We start from the raw sequence: 19,066 nt of genomic DNA on the forward strand, positions 1-19,066 counted from the left end.
GACTTTGTTTGATTTTTTGTAAGTTTTCCAAAGAAACTCGTCTTCCGTAACTGTTTTCAAAAGTTTTGAGTGACTACAGATTATTCCGACACGCATGTCTGAAGATATAACTTTTGCCAGTGTGTTCTTGCGTTAGACGCAGAGTCTACAAATACATTCATTTTACATGCATACTGCATTTCAAAAGAACTCTATCACTGGGTCGCTAATGTGGTGATCGCGCGTCTCGGAATTGACAGATGACCACACTAATGCGTTCAATTTCGGTAATTTTTACCGATACCCTTCTATCTAGGTAGCGTCAGGCTTGATAAAAACCGTCATCGGTTAATCCGGATCTTCGCCTAATCCGGATGGAATCGCCGGTCAAATCGAATCCGGATTAACCGAGTTCTACTGTATTTGCAAATTACTGTTTAATGACGTCATTGATGACGTCATTATTTTGCGGAGTCAGTACACAATGAATTGGATTCTCCTAATTATATTGAATCTGTTGACGCATAAATCATCTTTTTACAATAAGAATTAAGTAAGTTATGACGTTTTCAAATCTCGTGAAAACAACTCCATATTAAAAACAATGCATTTTCAAGCCTCGAAAAAATCGCTTCAGGTACCTTTATAAATCGCGATTTTTAGAAATGAAGACGATGTCCGATCAAGCTCAAATTTTCAGGAATGTCGTTTTATGACTATTTGCAAGAAAAAAGGTTTGTAGCAATGAAATCGGAGAAAAAGTCCAAATTTCGACCCACCCTACTGCCTATGCTATCCTTACTGATTCTTGACAACTACTAGATCCCAATTTGTAAAGTCAAGTCAAGTCAAGTCAATTTATTTTGTTTTAACAGCGCCATATATTAACAAATAATCAGAGTATTTTGATGTTGATAATTCATGTTATGGTAGAATAAAGATTAGTATTTTGAAAGTTGTGTATTATTTATCATTTTGGCAAACCTGGCAGTATACCCTGTGCTTTTTTTACGAATACAGCACTGCTTACAAGCAATGTTAAAGTAACGTGTCGGGACTTCGTTTTCAGGTTATGCTGCTTCATGTTTTCTGTTGTAAAGTCGATCAAAAACACGAGTAAAACTTGGTTCAAATATTATGCCTGTAAAAAACGTGACGGTCAAATCACGTAAACACTAGGCTACCACTATTCCAATAAGTGACTGTAGCTCATAAATCAAAATAAATTCACTTGATTCTCCATTGTTTACACAAACCTCACGCAATCTCGCGACTATATAATGTATTTCAGGTTACCTCTCGTGAAGAACAAAAAAACTAGACAAACGATTTGACGAAAAACGTTAAAAGGCAAAATAAGCGATTGCTGGTGCAACCAATAATTCGCTCAAAACCATTCTTTACAAGTCATGCCAATGGCAAACTCTCCGACATAAAATAGCTCAGTCTTCTTTTAGATTAGATTCTACGCTTGTTTAATCGGTAGCCTACACGAAAGCGTCCTATTCCATTAAGGAACTAGGAGAATACTGTGAAGGTTTTCTGATAATGGTTGTGTATTTTTGTAAGGCAATGGTTTCTAGATTATTTAACAAAAAAACGGAGCCTACGGCGGCACAATTGCCTTGTCACAAAAGCATCGGAAATAGTCTTCAAACCACACGATAGTTCCACCACACAAATTGTGAATCAATACTGAATGCGGTGACATCAGTAACATTGTTAGTTGCTGGAAGTATGAAGCCTTTAATAATAATGCACGAAACCTGACTTTGCTCCAAAAGCTTTGAATCACTGACATTGACACAGTACAATCAATGCAAAAGATAGCGTAGGGTAGGGCATGACACTGCAAACCTGAAGCGGCAGCATCCAAGCCCTCATGCTGTTAACATGGAAATGTCTAGGTAGATCGAATGGAAAAGAATTTTTCACAAACAATTATGAAACGTTTTCCCAGTCAGCAAATGAGTCCTTTTTACATTGATCTTCTTCTTGCTTATGAAGCAGTAATTCAGGCAACATCTGCAGACGTTTACAGATGTTAAATCAATGTGAAAAGGACTGATTGGCTGGCTTGGTTAGTAGCCTAATCCACTGGTCCTCATAGCTGGTCCTGAGCGTACAGCAGGCGTCCTCTAGCGAATCCGAATGCCACTGGCGTTTAAACCACCGCTCATCTTCAAAGCGTTTGATTAAAACCTACGTTATCAACATTTCGTTGAAGACAATACTTTCCGGCAACGAGAGTTCAGGTACTGCTGAGCATATGACATCCATCTTAAGGTCTTTGTTCATAAACCCGAGATGAACTGAAGCCTTCGGTGAGCAGACATGTTGATACACAATCGGGATTTGGCCTTTGAAAGCCGATGCCGGGTTAAAATAAAGTACTGCTAGATGTCTGCAACATAAAGAAAAATATAACTATTTATAAATCTTTGATTTTTTTTTGTCATATTCAGGTTAAGGCTACACCCGATGGTCGAAAGTTTAGATTTAGTGGATCGTAAGCTAATCTTTTTGTCCGCCATAAAGCATCTCAGTGTCAGCCAAAGAAGCAGCTGATGCTCTTGAGCGGTGTCGAACCGGCACTCTTTTGAGCGCAGTACTAGGGTTCTGAACACTAGGCCATGCAACTTACCAAATCCTTAATACAGTAGCAATCGGCTACAAAGCAAAGTTCATTGAGTAATATTCAGTGCAAAAAATAACAAACTTAAGTTATTCAAATTTTTTATTCATTACATTTTTAAAGATTAAACAAAATTAAATCAAAATATTGATAACGAAAATTAGATTTGAAAAACGCCAAGAACAACCTTAGAAACATGGCAAAATCCACTAAGTATTAAAAACCTTGAATACAAGTAATCTCGCGCCCATAGCACCATACCCTTCATGCGGACAAGCCAAGTCGTCGTAGCCGTCCCCGTTTAAATCTCCCACCAAAGTACCGTTGATGTAAGAGCTGCCACACAGAGAGTGTCGAGTTCGTCCGATTAGCTTCGGTAGTTCTGTCTTGCTACCGAGGTACACTCGTCTGTAAAGCAAGCGTCAAATGTGTTACGAACAACTATGATGAACTACACCAAAAGTAAAGACAGTGGCGTTATAAGAAGATTAAAAGGCAATATGATTACACTTTACAATTTGAAATTTTGGCTTTATAAAAGGAAGGCAAACTTTAAAAATATAATTGGCTTATGAACTAAAAACTTCATAGCTTTATAACAGCCATTATGTCTATCTATCATTCAGCAAATATAAACAAATTTTATCCCATTGAGAGTTATGTCGTCTGCCATCACTAACAAACTCACATCTCAGAGGGTTCAACGCACACTACGTCACCATGTGAGTCGTCATTGAAGTTACCAACGCGATAGTAGCGATTGTGTCTGCAATATCTATACACGCACTTCTTCCACAAGATGAAGTTCAGCGTCTTTCCGCAAGGCTCTAAACATCAACTCAGGTCACAGAAAAATTTAAAATTTGTTCTTGTTTTAACGCTTGCCGTCGTTTTGCCTCATGTCTGAACTTACGCTTGATGGTGGAAAACTCAAATTCATTGATCAAAAAAGCAAGTAAGGAAACTTTCGTGTTAATTTAAGCACGTGATGGTCTTGTTAAAAAATGGGCTCGAACTAACGCCTATTCTTTTGTCGTCACTTATCAAAAAAAAAATTAAAAAATTTCTTTAAAAATTATAACAAAATTAGTGATATATAATATAAAAAAATCAAAACATTTAAAAAAAAATATCAGACCTAACGCAATAAAAAAACTCTATACCAGAAATACTAGACGCGTAGGGGCATTGCCGCTTGTCCATCCAACTTCCATCGCACTGCTCTTTGAGGCAGCTACGAAACCTGGTCGTCACGCTGCTACCACACGTCACTGGGCAACTGTTCCAACTAAGCCACTCACTCCACGCTGGAGACTGGACTGAGAAAGGAAGTCAATACGTCACACAGCATCAGTTTGTCAATACGACACATTACGTCGGTGCGTCAACACGTCGATCACGCAAAGTCATGAATGATGCGAATGAAGCAAAATACTGAAATGCTTGGCCAATTTGAATGAAAATCGAGTTCAAAAACAGCAAGCAAATTCATTAAAAATTATCATGCTGTAAGTTTCCGCATTTAAAACTGTAATACTTTTGTGGTAAAATAATATTTAATCATGCAAACTTTTTTAATCACCGGGTGATGAAAATCACTTTGGAGAAACCGTTAACATAGACACGAATCCAGAAAAATAAAATGTTATTTCATAATAAGCTTGTCTTGTTTCACAAGACCAACTCTGTAGTGCATTTCTTACTTGGATAGGATGTAGTTGGTAGATTCAGGGTAGCTCCCAGTACCGCAGTTTGAAGAACAAATAGAGTGGAAGTGTTAAAAGCAACAGTGCTAGATGGTTGGGTGCGGGGTATGACCAGGTCTTCGTCATGTTCGCCAAATTTACAAAGCGGAAAACGATCTCCGCACATCCGGGATTGGCGGGCGTCACCAGGACAACCGGGAGATTTCTTTTCACCTTTCAAACACCGCCTTTCTCTGTGCAAAAAAAATTAATGTATAAACAGCATTTGCAATTAGAAAGACAAGGCTTCAGTATATTTGAAACCTCTCGTGCCGTCTTCTTTATGAAATTAAAGAAACAGATGTTATAAAGAGTTAATTTCTAATAAACTATGTCTGCAGATTCTTTCCCTTTGCTGAAAGTGAGAATCACATTGCAAAATCATCGACCTACAATAGCGTTAACACTTAGCTGGTTTACCCAAAATAAACTAAAAATGACAAACCAACCGAAATTACACCTTTTATGAAAAGGTAAAAGGCAGAGCTCCTCAACCCCTGGAGTGGCAAAGAAGGTTCACACGAAGAAGAGAAGAATTTGATCCAGTAGCCTAAATAAATTCTTGAAATACAGCAATATCACTGGTCATGGACAATAGACGGCAAATATTAATTAAGTACTGTAGTAAATAGTCAATGATCAGGACCGGGTACAACGTTGAATGTGTTTGTTTCACACTGTTATGTCACAATACCTCGACACCAAAGAACCTCTGCATGTTCCAGAACATTCGCTCCACGAGTTCCACTTAGTCCATGTTGAGTTGACATGCAGCGCCAGTTTGGCAATTGGAAATAACAATTTCTTTTGAGTGACGCAGCTCTGAGAAAAAAAATAATTATTAAACATAGCGAGAGAAACTTGCTGTTTTTTAAAACAGCAGGATTTTTATTTTACCGCCAGCGGATTGAAATATTCCAGAGCAATAATCAGTAATTGTTTGAAAAAGCAAAATCACATGTTCGCTAACGTAAAAAAAATCTTGTATAGTCAACACAGCTAGGCAAAGTATTCAACTCACTGTTAAGGAACAGTTTTTGTATTCGTAGCCTCTTCCGATGATGTCGGTCCCCCCTGGGCACCTTCGTACAATTTGATTGAACTTAAAGTAACAAACGCGTTGTCTGCGCCGCTTTACGTTACACGCTAAGGGGCATTTACTCCAAGGCGACCACTCTCCCCATGTTCCTTCTGAAATGTTAACAGCAAATATATGCAACAGATTTTTTGAACCTGTTTCATTTCTGATTAAAAAGCATCTGGCTACTACTCCAATCGCCATATTCACTCGTTTTTTTCTAAACACAATATATCACCGAAGAGTAACGACAGTAGTCACTAGGATCTTGCTGCACTTGTGATAGATGTTTTTTAACCACGTCTACTAGATAATTAAAAAATACTATTCATTTTAATCAAAAGCACTTTAATGTTTTACTGCATACAGATTTTCATGGCTCCTTGTTGGAGAATTTACAATGCGGGGTGCTAAAGAAATATACGCTAATGGCATTTGCTTGAAATCAAACTCAAAACCACTTTCTCAACAACTAGCAAAAAACTCACCAACGAAACTTTCTCCGATGCATTTTCTTGACTCGACTATAGGCAGTTGCTGGCAGTCAATGCACTTTCGGCGCCTGAACAAAGCACATTTCAAGAACACACCGACTGCAGCAGATACAGGCCCAACCTTTTAATTCTAAGTAAACTCGTCTTTTCACTGATGTCCTTTGGTGATTTCTTCAAGCAGATAGCCTACACTTGAATACCATATACAAACATCCTACAAGAGCAGTACATACCGACGCCAGAACATATTAAGCTTTAAAAGAAATTTAATAATGTTTGTTCCGACTGTGCTTTTTTTCTATGGATTATTTTTATAGATGAAACATTAGATTTTGTTGCAAAAATCGAATAGCCTACCTTTCCTGCACTCCACTCCCCTCTAGGGTGGAACAATCGCTCCATGAGTCCCATGGCAACCATATTGTGTAGGTCACTGCAACGTCACAAGACAGTCATCGCCAAGCGCTCACAACCACAAATAAGAAAAATCATACGTTGTACATTTTTACAGCAATTTCCGTGGTATGTTACGTCAAGACTATAATCCACAATTAGGCGTCACAAAGCGACAGACAAAATTCTTCTAAATATATTTTTTGTTTGTTTGTTTGTTTATCTTTATCCTGCATTGCGGGAAAGCGGACTTGAGCGCTATGCATCGGTGTACGCCTTCCGACGTACACCTGACCCACGCTGCAGCCGACGGCAATGTCTGTTTCCGGTTGTCTACTCTGCTTATGACTTAAATTTGGTACTATACCCATTACTCGAAATCGATCACTGGGTAGAGGCAATTATCGTAAAGTTTCTTGCCCAGAGAAACAACAGCAGTGCGGGTGGCTGGAGTCGAACACGCAGGCTCTCGACTGCGAGCCCAACGCGCTAACCACTCGGCCACTGCTGCCGAATATATATTTGCAACTAGACTTCAATGGCACTGAAGATGAAGACAGTTTAGTTCTCGAAGCGTTTTCTGAACATGAGTTGGTTTCTACACTTCAAGCTCTTTATTTTTTGATTAGATTGTTCTCTTCATGATATGAGATGATGAAGGGAAATACAGGAAAACACTCGGCCACCATTTGCAGTGGTTTGGAGTGAAATTAACAAAAATAAAACAGATGGCATTAACTATTACCATAGCAGAAACATCATAACTAAAGCATCGAAAGTATGCGAAATATTATCCATATCATCATTATGGTCACCAAAGTATAAACCTGACATCAACAAACGATCATCAGACTATATATTATGGCTGAGAAAGTCCACCTGATTTAATTCCACACGTAGCAGTGGCGCATTTCCCATATTGTGTGCTGCCTGGCACTGTGAAGGGGCACTCTCGTACGTCGAGTAGATTGTAGAACATGTTGTAGCAATATCTCCTTCGCTGTCGGTATCCTGTGCCACAAGATCGGGAACATCTGCTCCATGCCACCCATTCTCCCCACTCGTTGCCAACTTTAAAAAGTACTCAAACTTTCATATATTGCTTTTATTCATTGTTATCTAACATCAAGAGCGATACTTGGGAAGCACAAGTTGCAAATGCGGACAGAAGCAAACCGTGTATCATCTATTTGAATGACCTGTCCTAAAAGCAAGATGCTCTGCACAGGATTTGGCCGGGTTCAACGATAGAGCAAGAGCTTGCGTGGTGCTCTAAGCTACGGCCTTGTAACACACGAAGAGTCGTCTTAACATAAAGTGTGTACGAAACGAAACTCGTGGTCTGGTCATGAAAAGCGATGGGTACTCAGAACCTTTCCTGGCGTTTAGTCCGAGTTAGCGTCATTGTCTCGAGGATGATGAAAGACAGAGCCCTAGCACTGACGCAAAGAGTTTAAATACAGAAAATAACTTGATATGAACACACCAACAACTGCTTTACAGGAAGGAAATATTCAACAAAACGGTACACGTAAGTAGTATTTGACAAATTTACAAACAGACAATAGGCTGCATAATTACTTCATCAATCATGCAAAATTTCAATCTGCTAACAAGATAGTATAGACCTAAAGTGTAGCTACAAATTATGCTTTTCGTGTATCAAGTAAAGATATCTACCAGTTGATCCACTAAAGTGATGCAGGTTAAAAATAAAAACAAGATTGTGATATTTTAGCGGCACAAAAGAATATAGAAACTAGCAAGACGTACGCAAGTGTGGGCATATCTTTAAGGAACATGATTCTTCTTCATATTGCTCATTTGGAGAACAACAAGAAGATCTGTAAAAATGTAAATTACTTGTGGAACAGCGCACATCGTAATCGTGTGAGCCTCTTGGGCAGAGGGTCTATCCTTTTACCACTCCAGATTCACAATGTCTCCCGGACTAAGCTGGAAGGCTACTAGAGAGTAGTCAGTCATTTGTTTCATTATCCAAGACACGCAGGCCTTCCACGCCATTAAGTGGATTGAAGGTGGTGCCATCGTTGATGATGTGGTCTGCGGTCTGTTCTTCAGCATCACATTCACAAGTAGAGGAAGACAATGACCAACACGTAACAACAAGCAACTACTCAAACTTTCACATGTGTAGATTGAATCTTCTTTTTCAGCTTAATGCTGGTGCGCTGTGGAAATAGCAGTTTTTCACGAACTTTCGAAATTTGCTCCAGACTATGGAACTGTGTTCTAAAAGCTTATGAAAAACCGCTATTTCCACAGCGCACCAGCACGAAGCTGAAAAAGAACGTTCAATCTACACTTGTGAGATAATAATTAACAATCATGCTGCTAAAAACGAAACTCAGTCTATTGCATGCCGTACCGAAAATTTATTTCGTTTACTGTTTGAAAAACTTCAACTGAGCTCCAGACTCAACTACACATTGCTGACATATCAATATGTGCTTTTTTTTGTTACGTTTTTGTTTAGAAAAAAATTACGTGCTAAAAATTGAATGAGGCTGTTCACCAGGTATTTGGTTAAATAACATGATGTACGTTCTTCTGGTGCAAACTAAGCTGAACTATCACAATATGTATGGATGAGAATTCAAAAATGGCCCAACTCCATTTTTTTTCAAATATCACTTTTTATGCTTTTCCGATTTCTTGTCTTCTGAATGATCACTGAAAAGGTGGCCATATTTTTCAAGCCTACGCATGAAAAATACACCCCTTAATATTTCCATTGATTTTAAGAAAAGCCCAACTCCAGCAATTGGGCTTCACTTTTACCATAGTTTTTCCACAGAATATTCACCGAGTGACATGTTCAGGCATAATACTTTTTACGTGTATAACTGTGTATCTAAGCATATAATCATCATCGAAATTCCACCGCAAAAGTAAACGACCAAAATATATAAAACGCCTTTATCTCACAAACACCTTTGTGGGAATTGGGCCCTTCTTGAATTCACGTGTTTATATAGGCCTACCTCTCACATTGAGAAACAGCTCAACTACACCTGTGCTTTATTCCAACTCCGCACGTCACTGAACATGAAGACCAGGATGACCACAGCCCTTGGCTGCAAAGCTGCATCACGCAAGTTTCCATCTCAAAATACTCCCCTTCACACCAACGTCTATTCAGTAAGGCTCCTGTGTAATTTTTGCACTCTCTGACCTTTACCCTTTGACCTATTCCACAGGAAGAAGAGCAAAGTTGCCATGTCGACCAGTGACCCCAAGCCCCAATGTTTCCAAGAGGTGGAGCTTGCACTTCTTGCCGTGCTCGCCCTCTCACTTGATTGATTGACTCTGGCAGGAATATAGTGCGGTTGAGGAATAGGATATGCAGATTAACAAGACTGTGCTCACAAGTAACACAACAAAACGAATGAAATCCATACGGTACGGTAGTAGGTTATTTTATTTTGTATCAATACAAGTGCAAGGAACAGACAACTATCTCTTTCAGTCTCGCCACGTTTAAAACGTGAAGCTTTGTTGATTAACAGCTAAGTTAGCCTGAGTGAAATTAAAAAAGACGATTGTTTCTCCACAGCCATCAACTATGCATAAGTGTTGCGTAAGAACCTGAGGTATCTGGACTGCTGCAATTATATATTTCATTCAGTTTCTTGATGTCCGTCTCAGTGAAAGCCAAACGTTGGCTCTCCACGGGAGAATAATAGTTTTTATCTATGATGGTTGGTTTCCCATTGGTTGAAAAGAAATATCCATATGAATGCATGATGGACAGGTGCTCATAAGGTTCTCCCGACACCCAACCAGTCAAGCCGCGTTTCTCAAAATGTATGAAGTTATCTGAAATTTAACGATTATCAAATGAAAGCAGATTTGCAACAATGGTGTTTTTTAGATTGAAATGACGTTGAATTTTAACACAACGCGCTTAGATGCACGAGTTAGACGTCTGTAGAACATAGCTAGCCCAACATCAAAATAGGTAGGCCTAATGTTCTTATGAATGATGAGTAAAACTTAAAACAATTGGAATTCACTTTGGGCAATATTTTCGTAATTGATGTTCACGTGTTCGTCTCTGTCGTGCCTGCTCTGTTCGTGCCAGAAGCCCAAAGTGTGGAGGAGCTGATGAAGAACCAAGCCAATAGACTCGCAGCCGTTTCCTATTATCACGGTTTGCCTTCCACCTTGTTGACCAAGAAAAGAGCTAAAAACCAAAACGTCACAATGCAATCAATACATAATCTAACAGACAAGAAGAGATGTTTCTTGTCAGCCGATTGTAGTAAGAATTGACAGTGATATCACCGTGTTTCGCCTATGAGGCTGGGCTTGTCAGTATCGCACCAATTCTGCCACAGACTATCAGCCACAGCCCTTTACCGGTCTGTTTAACACTTATCTTTGTGAAAAGAAAAGAGCCAACAACACCAGCAAGCGCCAGGGGAGGACTTTGTGAAGAAGGGAGTGTTCTTCCTGGCTATCAGCACAAGGCACTCAGCCTTGTGCTGATAGCTCACTTGTACACTGTACAGCTCACTCACTTGTACAGCGAGCAATAGCTTGTTTACTCCACTTGTACAGCGAGCAATTACGATTCGCTAACCATAACGATGAATCTCCTACGTTAGTCATTTAGATCATCCAATCAGCGATATGTCAGTATCGCACCACAAATTCTGCCACAGTTCATCAGCATAACACTACAGAAACATAAAATGTAGCTAACTATTTCAAATTACACTTATCTAAGACTTTTCTGTTATGAACCATAGGCTAACTCTTTACATACTTGCAACCAAAACCATCCGAAGAAAATTCGACAAAATCTTTATCTTTTGTTCTCAAATAGAAATCAATGCAACTTATTTCCGATAATTTCCAAATAGATTTACCAATTATATACTTTGCATCCTCAGAAATTCCTAAATACAGTCAAAGCAATGGTGAAAGATCAGATGAAATGCACAGTACATTACCTTAAATGTTAAGACAAGTGCTAATACGCTCTTTGCTGCGCTCATTTAGTTTTTGTTAATTCTATGTTATTTTCAACAAACTGGAAAAAAAGGCAAAACCAAAGAAGTACTCAAACCTAAGCACTGCAGTCCTTAATTACATTATTGTATTAATTAAAACACAGGTCAACAATTTAAAACCAACCTTCTGGTGCATAAACAAAAAAAATGTTTTTAAGGTAAATTTGGGTAGTTGAGTTTAAAAATGAGGTTTGTTTCCCCGTACCAAATCTGATATTTTCACTGCAGCCATCACATTTTAAGTTGTGATGGCTGCAGTAAAAAAAAAAAAAAACCTCCAAAAACCCGAAAACCTCCAAAACCCCGCTTATCTCTGTTGCACCAAAAATTGTGTTGACCAGTGTTGTCATTAAATTTATTAAATGAAAACTGACCAGTTGCATATACATATGGGACTCTGTATTTTCCTGTCACCTTGTTTTGTTTCCAATAACGCTGCAACATTTTGTTGCCTTTAAAATACAAATCAAATCCGTTGTCTTCTTCTTTAATATAAGCCTATAGTAAAATAAAAAGCCTGAGCTCTAACATCACAAAATCGTTTGGAAGCAATACAAAAATGTTATAATTATTTATCAATGCTCATCAATAGAAATGCCTTTTTATACATATTTTCATATTTTAGAACTAAATTTTAGTTGCACGTCTTCTCCATGTTATATAGTCACAAGAAATATATGTTATCAAAGTAGCAGACCCAGGTATAGTAGCCTATTTGTATTTGTGGAGATTAGTATTTATATTTGTGTATTAATATTATATTAGTATTTGTAATAGGCTGCTCAGCATTTGTGGACATTAAAACATTGGCTACGTTAAATTTGATGACATATATTTTTTGTGACTATATAACATGGAGAAGACGTGCAAATAAAAGGGTCTGCTACTATTCGGTGAGTCCGATTCGATGAGTTCCTAACATCTAACCCTAAAACGGCAATGATAATTAGGCTACGGTACCCAATAATTTAAAAAAAAAATGAAAAAATCCCCCGTTAAGGGATCGGACTCACCGAATCGGACTCACCGAAACGGGCCATTCCGACTATATATACCTACTTGTATTTGTAAATGATATGATAAGTTTCAAATATGTTATAAATAGCTTCCACGGCATCAAATCCACTACAGTTTTTGACATGGCATGCAATACTGTTTTCATTTTTAAGTGGCATTTGTGTGGTTGACTTACTGATAAAATTGATTGAATGGTATTAGGATTAAAAGAAATATCATTTTCGAAATGGCCAGTCACAGCACAATCACAACTAATGGGACATGAAAATTCATTTTTTTGGTAGCCAAGAATACAACCACTGGTGCACTGAGAATCATCAAAAACGCAAGCTTGGCTCTGGTTTTGTCCTAAAAATACACAACAAAAATACAATAAAATGCGCCATTGCAAACAAAGCTACAGCAAAATTGAAAAAGTTAAAGACTGTTATTACAGTTTTCTAATGTAAATGCATAAAAATGAATCATGATTAAATAAAATAAATTGTATGTACTATAATTAAATAACATTTAAATTACATTTTATCTATTAGGCTAAATATGATCATAATATAATTATTATATACTGTATATTGTGGCCTGACAGCTTTTACTATGTGAATTAAGTGTAGATTGAAACTACAAAGTAAAGATACCGTAAGTTATATGTAATAGTCATACTTTGACATAAAGTTATTTCATATTCCGATGGTTCATGATCAAAATGGCAGTAGTCAGTTGATTGCAAAACTGTAGAAAAATGTAATTTAAAGAACATCAGAACAAAATCACCGATAGGCTCAACAAGATCATTGTAGACAACCAATGCTTAGTTGTTATTAGGACAATGTTTTATTCAGCAGTGCATGTCTGACGTCTTTTGTGAAATATATATATATAAGAAACTCTCAGATATAAAAATTCAACTAGTTGCACAATTGGCAATGCTACAATGGATTTCTATAACAGGATTAATTGTAAAATAACAAACATTAAATTTCTTTCAGAAGACAAAATTTAGGTTATCACTCTATTAATGTTAGTACTACAACTGTAACAGTGCAGGAGCCTTAGGCTACAAGATTTGACAAAATTTTTACAGTTAGTACCGTATACTATTCACAGAACAGCTGTTTAATATAATCACTTCAATACTTACAGAAATAAAGTGCCACTGAAGTCCCAGCAACAAGAAGAATAAACAAAACAATTAAAGGAATTCTCCAAGAAAATGTTCTCTTTACTACAATAGGAGTAATAACATCAATGTGTGTCTTACTTTTTGGAGTTGTTTCTGAAAAAGTGAATAATACAAGTAAGCAGGTCATTGAACTAACACACATTTTAGTTTTCAGTTTGTAGTTTCCTGGTAATAGTTCACGCTCTCAACATACAGTAGGTAATAGGTATATCTGACAACATAATGTCAGAAAACTTATCAAGATTTTCACTTTTCCAAATGTCTATTTGTAACAAACACTGTTTGGTTTATATATTGTTTTCTTTTCTTTACTTACAGATTTTATCTGGTAAAATGAATAGAAATATAAAAATATATGAGAAAGTTTACATTAAAACTAAGGTAGAATTTCTCAAAAATATCTGCTATTATGATACAAACATAGAAAAACACTAAACTTACTACATTTTACTGATGCAGCTCTTGCTGCAGCAGGGTTGGAGAAAAACAGTTGTTTTCTAAGGCGCTCATGCCTTTCTCTTTCAGGCTCACTTTTCTTGTGAAGATATAATCCTGGACTATATGAAAACATCATAAAACAAATATTCCATAGAAAAATACCTTCAATTATGAATTTTATGCTGTTTTTGTTAAAGAATTTGCTGCAAGCTAAAATGAAGAATAAACCTACTCTTGTAAGCTTTCTGACAAAATCTTCGATAGGCCTAACTTAATTTGGACTGAAGTTTAAAATTTTATTCTAGCTTATCATCATGATGATTGACCAATGACCATGCCTGAATAAGGCATCGTCTATCATGACTTTCCACAATGATCGATTGTCCATTGTTTTCATGGCCATTGTAGCGCCTGCGGCTTTTTTCGTGTTTGCTTTAGTCTAATTGCCGTTGTGAAATTTGTGCTTGGTAGGAATTTGAAACACTGGCTGAAAATTAAGGCGTCTCCTCGGAATTTGCACCACTTATCAAGGTTTGATTTACATCTGTAGTTTTACGTTATTGTAGCGTTGCGCATTTGACACATGCTGCATTGCTTAAAGCAATAAGCCTCCTTTAAAACAATCGTTTAGCATGAAACACAGTCAGTTTGTCAGTTTTCAGTATAGTTTCTGTCGGCCAGTTGTGTGGTGCCTTATTTTCTCAGTCAGTTTGCCACGGATTCCTTTCTTGGAAGTCACGGTGTTAGTTTAATTATGGTTGTAGTGTACTTTTTATGTTCTGAATTAGTTTAACTCATTCTATTTGAATAAGGCATTATTTGTCTTCAACGTTCCGACGTGGAAGTTCATTCATTTCTTTGCAACAATCTCATACTCGCAAAAAGGAGCAAGGTATTGTTCTCACGATCATCCCCACTACACGCTAGTATCCGGGATGTTGCTGTAGCAGCTACAGCTAGGTATGGGCGGATGTTCAGACCACTCGACGTCTGCTACAGCCATCATTAATTAAAACGAAAAATGCCCATGTATGAAATATTTATATCTTCATTGAAAAAAAAAATTCCTGGTAAAATCTTGATTCAACTGAGTCCCATCCAATCTCAATTAACCTAGTAGCCTAAGATATGTATTGACAAATATATGTTGGAACTGATACAATAAAATATCACAAAATAACACAGAATTTAAAATAGAAGAAAAAAAATGATAAAAAAAAAAACTTGCAATATCAGCCATTCACTACCAAGCAAAAAATTCTCACCAAATGACCTAATCAATCTCCATTTATAAAAATACGCACCAGGCTAGCTTATGAATTGCAGCTAATAAAATAGGCCTACAAAATGAAGATAAAACTAACCTGGTTTAGAATAATTTTGCATTAGCGTTAGTATAAATATGCCCCTATTAGCCAGGAAGCTAAACCTAATCAGATGTATTTTTCAATAAACAGCATCCTAGGCTATAGCCTACTGTGATGCCACCTAGCATACCGGTAGCTTACAGTCTCAGGCTAAATGTCATTTGGCTGAATTCGATACTTATTTTACTGCCATGGCATCACAAAAATGATAAGAAAAATATATTGCGGGCCTTGTGTAATTTAAATACCACAAAACTTGAGCTAATGAAGTATTATAATTCATTACGCAATAGCGCTAAACGAAAACTAGTCTTATTTCATTAACAACAAAAACTGTCAAATTGTAAAAACAAGAAGTTGTGTTGCCAGACCTTACCAAACAAAACTTCTAATTGGATCCTCAAAATTATCCTAATAAAGAAACCAAGGTAGCAATATATATGTTTTTTTATAGCTCCTGTTTAATTGATTCCAAAAAATAATCCAATCATTCACAAATTGAAACAAGCACAAAAGTAGTTCAAAATTTTTACGTTTACATAAATCAAGAAAAACTCAAAAATTTTTTTTTACCTGGACATGGTATTCATTTTGTGATATTTGATTTAAAATAAAACAAAACCAAACAAAATCAATCAGCAAAAAAACGTGACTGTCACAATTTCTTACAAGAGTAAAAAATAAAACTGGCAACGCTGATAGAAACTGGGCACTAAGCAGAAGGACTAGGGTTTCCACAAATATTTTAAACTTTGAGATAAATATTTTGGTTAGTTCAGTTAGGTTGTTTTTATTTCTGACCATCAAAGCAAAAACAATACACGTCTACATAGTTCTCGACTTTACAAAGAGAGACGTTTTTTTTCATCCTGAGATTTTTTCCATCCCATTTCCATCATAGAAATCTTCCATTCTTTCACAAAAAAATTTTCCATTTGCACATTTTGTGGCTAAACTTAGGCTAAAAATTTAACAGCCAATAGCGTAGCCCACTCTTCTAAAGATTATGAAGTCCTGTCTGGTGATAGCCTAAAACTACAAAAAATCTAGTGTAGCTTATATTTGTGGTCTTGTTTCGATGCAACTTCAAAGCTTGGTGTATAAGAAACCCAGAGAGGTGAAATGCATTAAAGTAGCTATTTTCCATGTTCTGTAATTCATGTGAAACATCAAGCAGTGGCGTAGCTAGGGGGCAGAATGGCAACGTTCAAAACAGTGCGTAGCCAAGGGGGAGGAGGGGTTTGGGGGTTACAATTTAGGTTACAATCGTAATTTCCGTAGGGTGGCAATTGACTAGTAGACCGTATGGTCGTCTCGTTGTCTCCCTGTCGGTATGGGAACTTGTGTAACTTTTGTACTGTGTATATTGCATATTTCAAACATGTACCTATGTTCCTGTTACTGACAAATAAAACATTGATTGATTGATTGATACAACCCCCCTTTTGGCTCGCATGTGACTCACGATATTGAGAATGATGCTTTCAGTCTCTATGTCTCTAAAACAAAGTTTGCCTAATTTTAAACGAAACTCCATTAAAAGAGCGAGTTTTGCCAATACCAATCCCCATAAACATTGGTCGTGAAAAACACGTAAAAAACACGTAAAATTCTGAGGAAACTCGTGTAATACACGTATATTTCTCGTATTTTTACGAGCCAATGTTTATGGGGAAACATTCAAATATCTCAGCCAGGAATTAGCAACAAGAAAACATAGAGACTTAGCTTTATTAAGTTACCGAAAAATTCCCAAGAAAACATGATCTTATCCTTTTGCTAAGCCACCGGACAGCACCATTTTACAGGAATATTTATACTAGGGGATTTATACCCACATTTTTGTTGAAAATGCTCTCAGAATGCACCAAATCCAAAGTAATTTTTTCAAAATTTTCTGGGGGAGGACCCCCAGACCCCCCGCCGCTGGGTGTCGTCTTTGGCAAGGACGCCGTCGGGCTTCGCCCGCCGGCCCTTAAAACCCCCCCTTTCAAAATTACTGGCTACGCTACTGGTTCAAAACATACAATAAATTACACTTTAAGTCAATTAAAAAAATTTCATTTTCACATGCTTTTTCTTGAAGGGGTGGCAAAATCTGAATCCGCCCCGGGCAGCACATTCCCTAGTTACGCCACTGACATCAAGGTACCGGCATCTGTGTTTTTTCGATGCCCTCCAACGGTAGATAATTGTCAACAAGTTTTTTGTCGGATTGGTGGAGCATGGGAGCGACTGCTTTTGTTTATTTTATTTTTGCGATGATTTTTGTCCAGTGTGTGTTTGGAATTTGTAGCAGGCAAGCTTACTCTCTGTTCTACCACGTTTTATTTAAATTCGTGTAGTCATTTTGATTTAGGCTACTGTAAATAACCGCATACTTTTCCACCTCCACGGTATAGCTTCCATATCACATAGGCGATGGACAAAAGTTATGTGTAAGATCTGTACCGACTGCTGTCTCGTTTTCGTCATCAGCCATATCTGCAGTGCAGTTATCATAATTCTACTGTTTAGTCTACTTTCGACAGATTCGCCACATGTCGTACATAGCTCAATTCACTAAGAATCTTCAGCATCTCGCCGGTGAAGACAACGTAACCGCTGATTGTCTCTCCCGACCTCCCATAGCCGCTATTTTTGAGGACGTTCCGTCCCTGGATTATAATCGTATGGCTATCCTGCAGAATCAAGACACTACGCTTCCGCCTCTCCATGACAACTCATCGCTAAAACTGACCACTCGACCCGCCCCAAATGGCCTCTCCTTGTTAGGCGAGACATCTACCGGCCGTTTTCGCCCTTATGTTCCTCCGCTCATGCGCAGACAGGTATTCGACATTATCCACTCTCTGGCTCATCCAGGCATCAAACAAACACAGCGTTTACTATCTGACCGGTTTTTTTGGCCTAAGCTTAAAATAGATGTTCGCGACTGGTGCCGCACCTGCTTACACTGTCAGCAAACTAAAATCTTTCGTCACAATATCTCACCCTTACAGCAGTTTCAACCGCCAGCTGGTCGTTTTGCTCACATTCACCTGGACCTCATTGGCCCACTGCCATCTTCCCAGGGCTTCTCCTACATTCTCACCATTGTGGATCGGTTCACTCGTTGGGTCGAGGCCATTCCTTTACGTGATATAACTGCAAAATCATGCGCAGACGCTTTTCTCATGCACTGGGTCAGCCGATTCGGCGTGCCTGCCCGAATTACCACTGACCGGGGCGCTCAATTCACTTCCACTCTATGGAAAGATATTGCCCAATTTCTTGGATCTAAGCTCTCACATTCCACTAGCTATCATCCCCAATGCCAGGGCGCTGTTGAAGAATATAACCGCGTGATCAAATGGGCTTTAAAAGCACAAACTACCTCTGCAGACTGGGTCTCCAACCTTCCATGGGTTTTATTAGGTTTGCGCTCTGCTTTGAAGGAACAAATCGACTGTTCTGCCGCAGAATTGACCCTTGGCACACAACTCCGTCTGCCGGGCCATTTTTTTACTCCTTCTGATGACACACCTTCATCTCACACTCCACTCGTCAATGACTTCATCAAGTTTATGGCCGCGTTGCGTTATGCTCCTACCCGCGTAACGCGCAACCGCCAAACTCACATTGACGATGCCTTATTCTCATGCTCCCATGTCTTCATTCGCGACGACGCAGTTAGATCTCCACTTCAGCGTCCGTATCAA

The 19,066-nt window shown here is 38.0% G+C and overlaps 1 protein-coding gene across 1 annotated transcript; it reads right to left on the reverse strand.

Moving 5' to 3' along the window:
* Window positions 1–1,254: 1,254 nt before the first annotated feature.
* On the reverse strand, window positions 1,255–14,131 carry LOC145776225 (uncharacterized). The gene is made up of 20 exons (XM_082587626.1): window positions 14,002–14,131; window positions 13,519–13,653; window positions 13,041–13,109; window positions 12,556–12,728; window positions 11,738–11,861; window positions 11,117–11,249; window positions 10,362–10,531; window positions 9,934–10,164; window positions 9,360–9,654; window positions 8,098–8,168; window positions 7,204–7,395; window positions 6,289–6,364; window positions 5,926–5,999; window positions 5,381–5,550; window positions 5,054–5,181; window positions 4,318–4,553; window positions 3,778–3,933; window positions 3,303–3,441; window positions 2,876–3,022; window positions 1,255–2,383 (listed from the first exon to the last, which is right to left on the reverse strand). Exons 1-20 carry the CDS (start codon window positions 14,129–14,131, stop codon window positions 2,182–2,184), a joined length of 3,051 nt encoding a protein of 1,016 aa, XP_082443752.1. The 3' UTR covers window positions 1,255–2,181.
* Between the last annotated feature and the right edge of the window lie 4,935 nt (window positions 14,132–19,066).

This window comes from Aplidium turbinatum, chromosome 8 (assembly GCF_918807975.1).
Source record: "Aplidium turbinatum chromosome 8, kaAplTurb1.1, whole genome shotgun sequence".
Taxonomy (NCBI): Eukaryota; Metazoa; Chordata; class Ascidiacea; order Aplousobranchia; family Polyclinidae; genus Aplidium; species Aplidium turbinatum.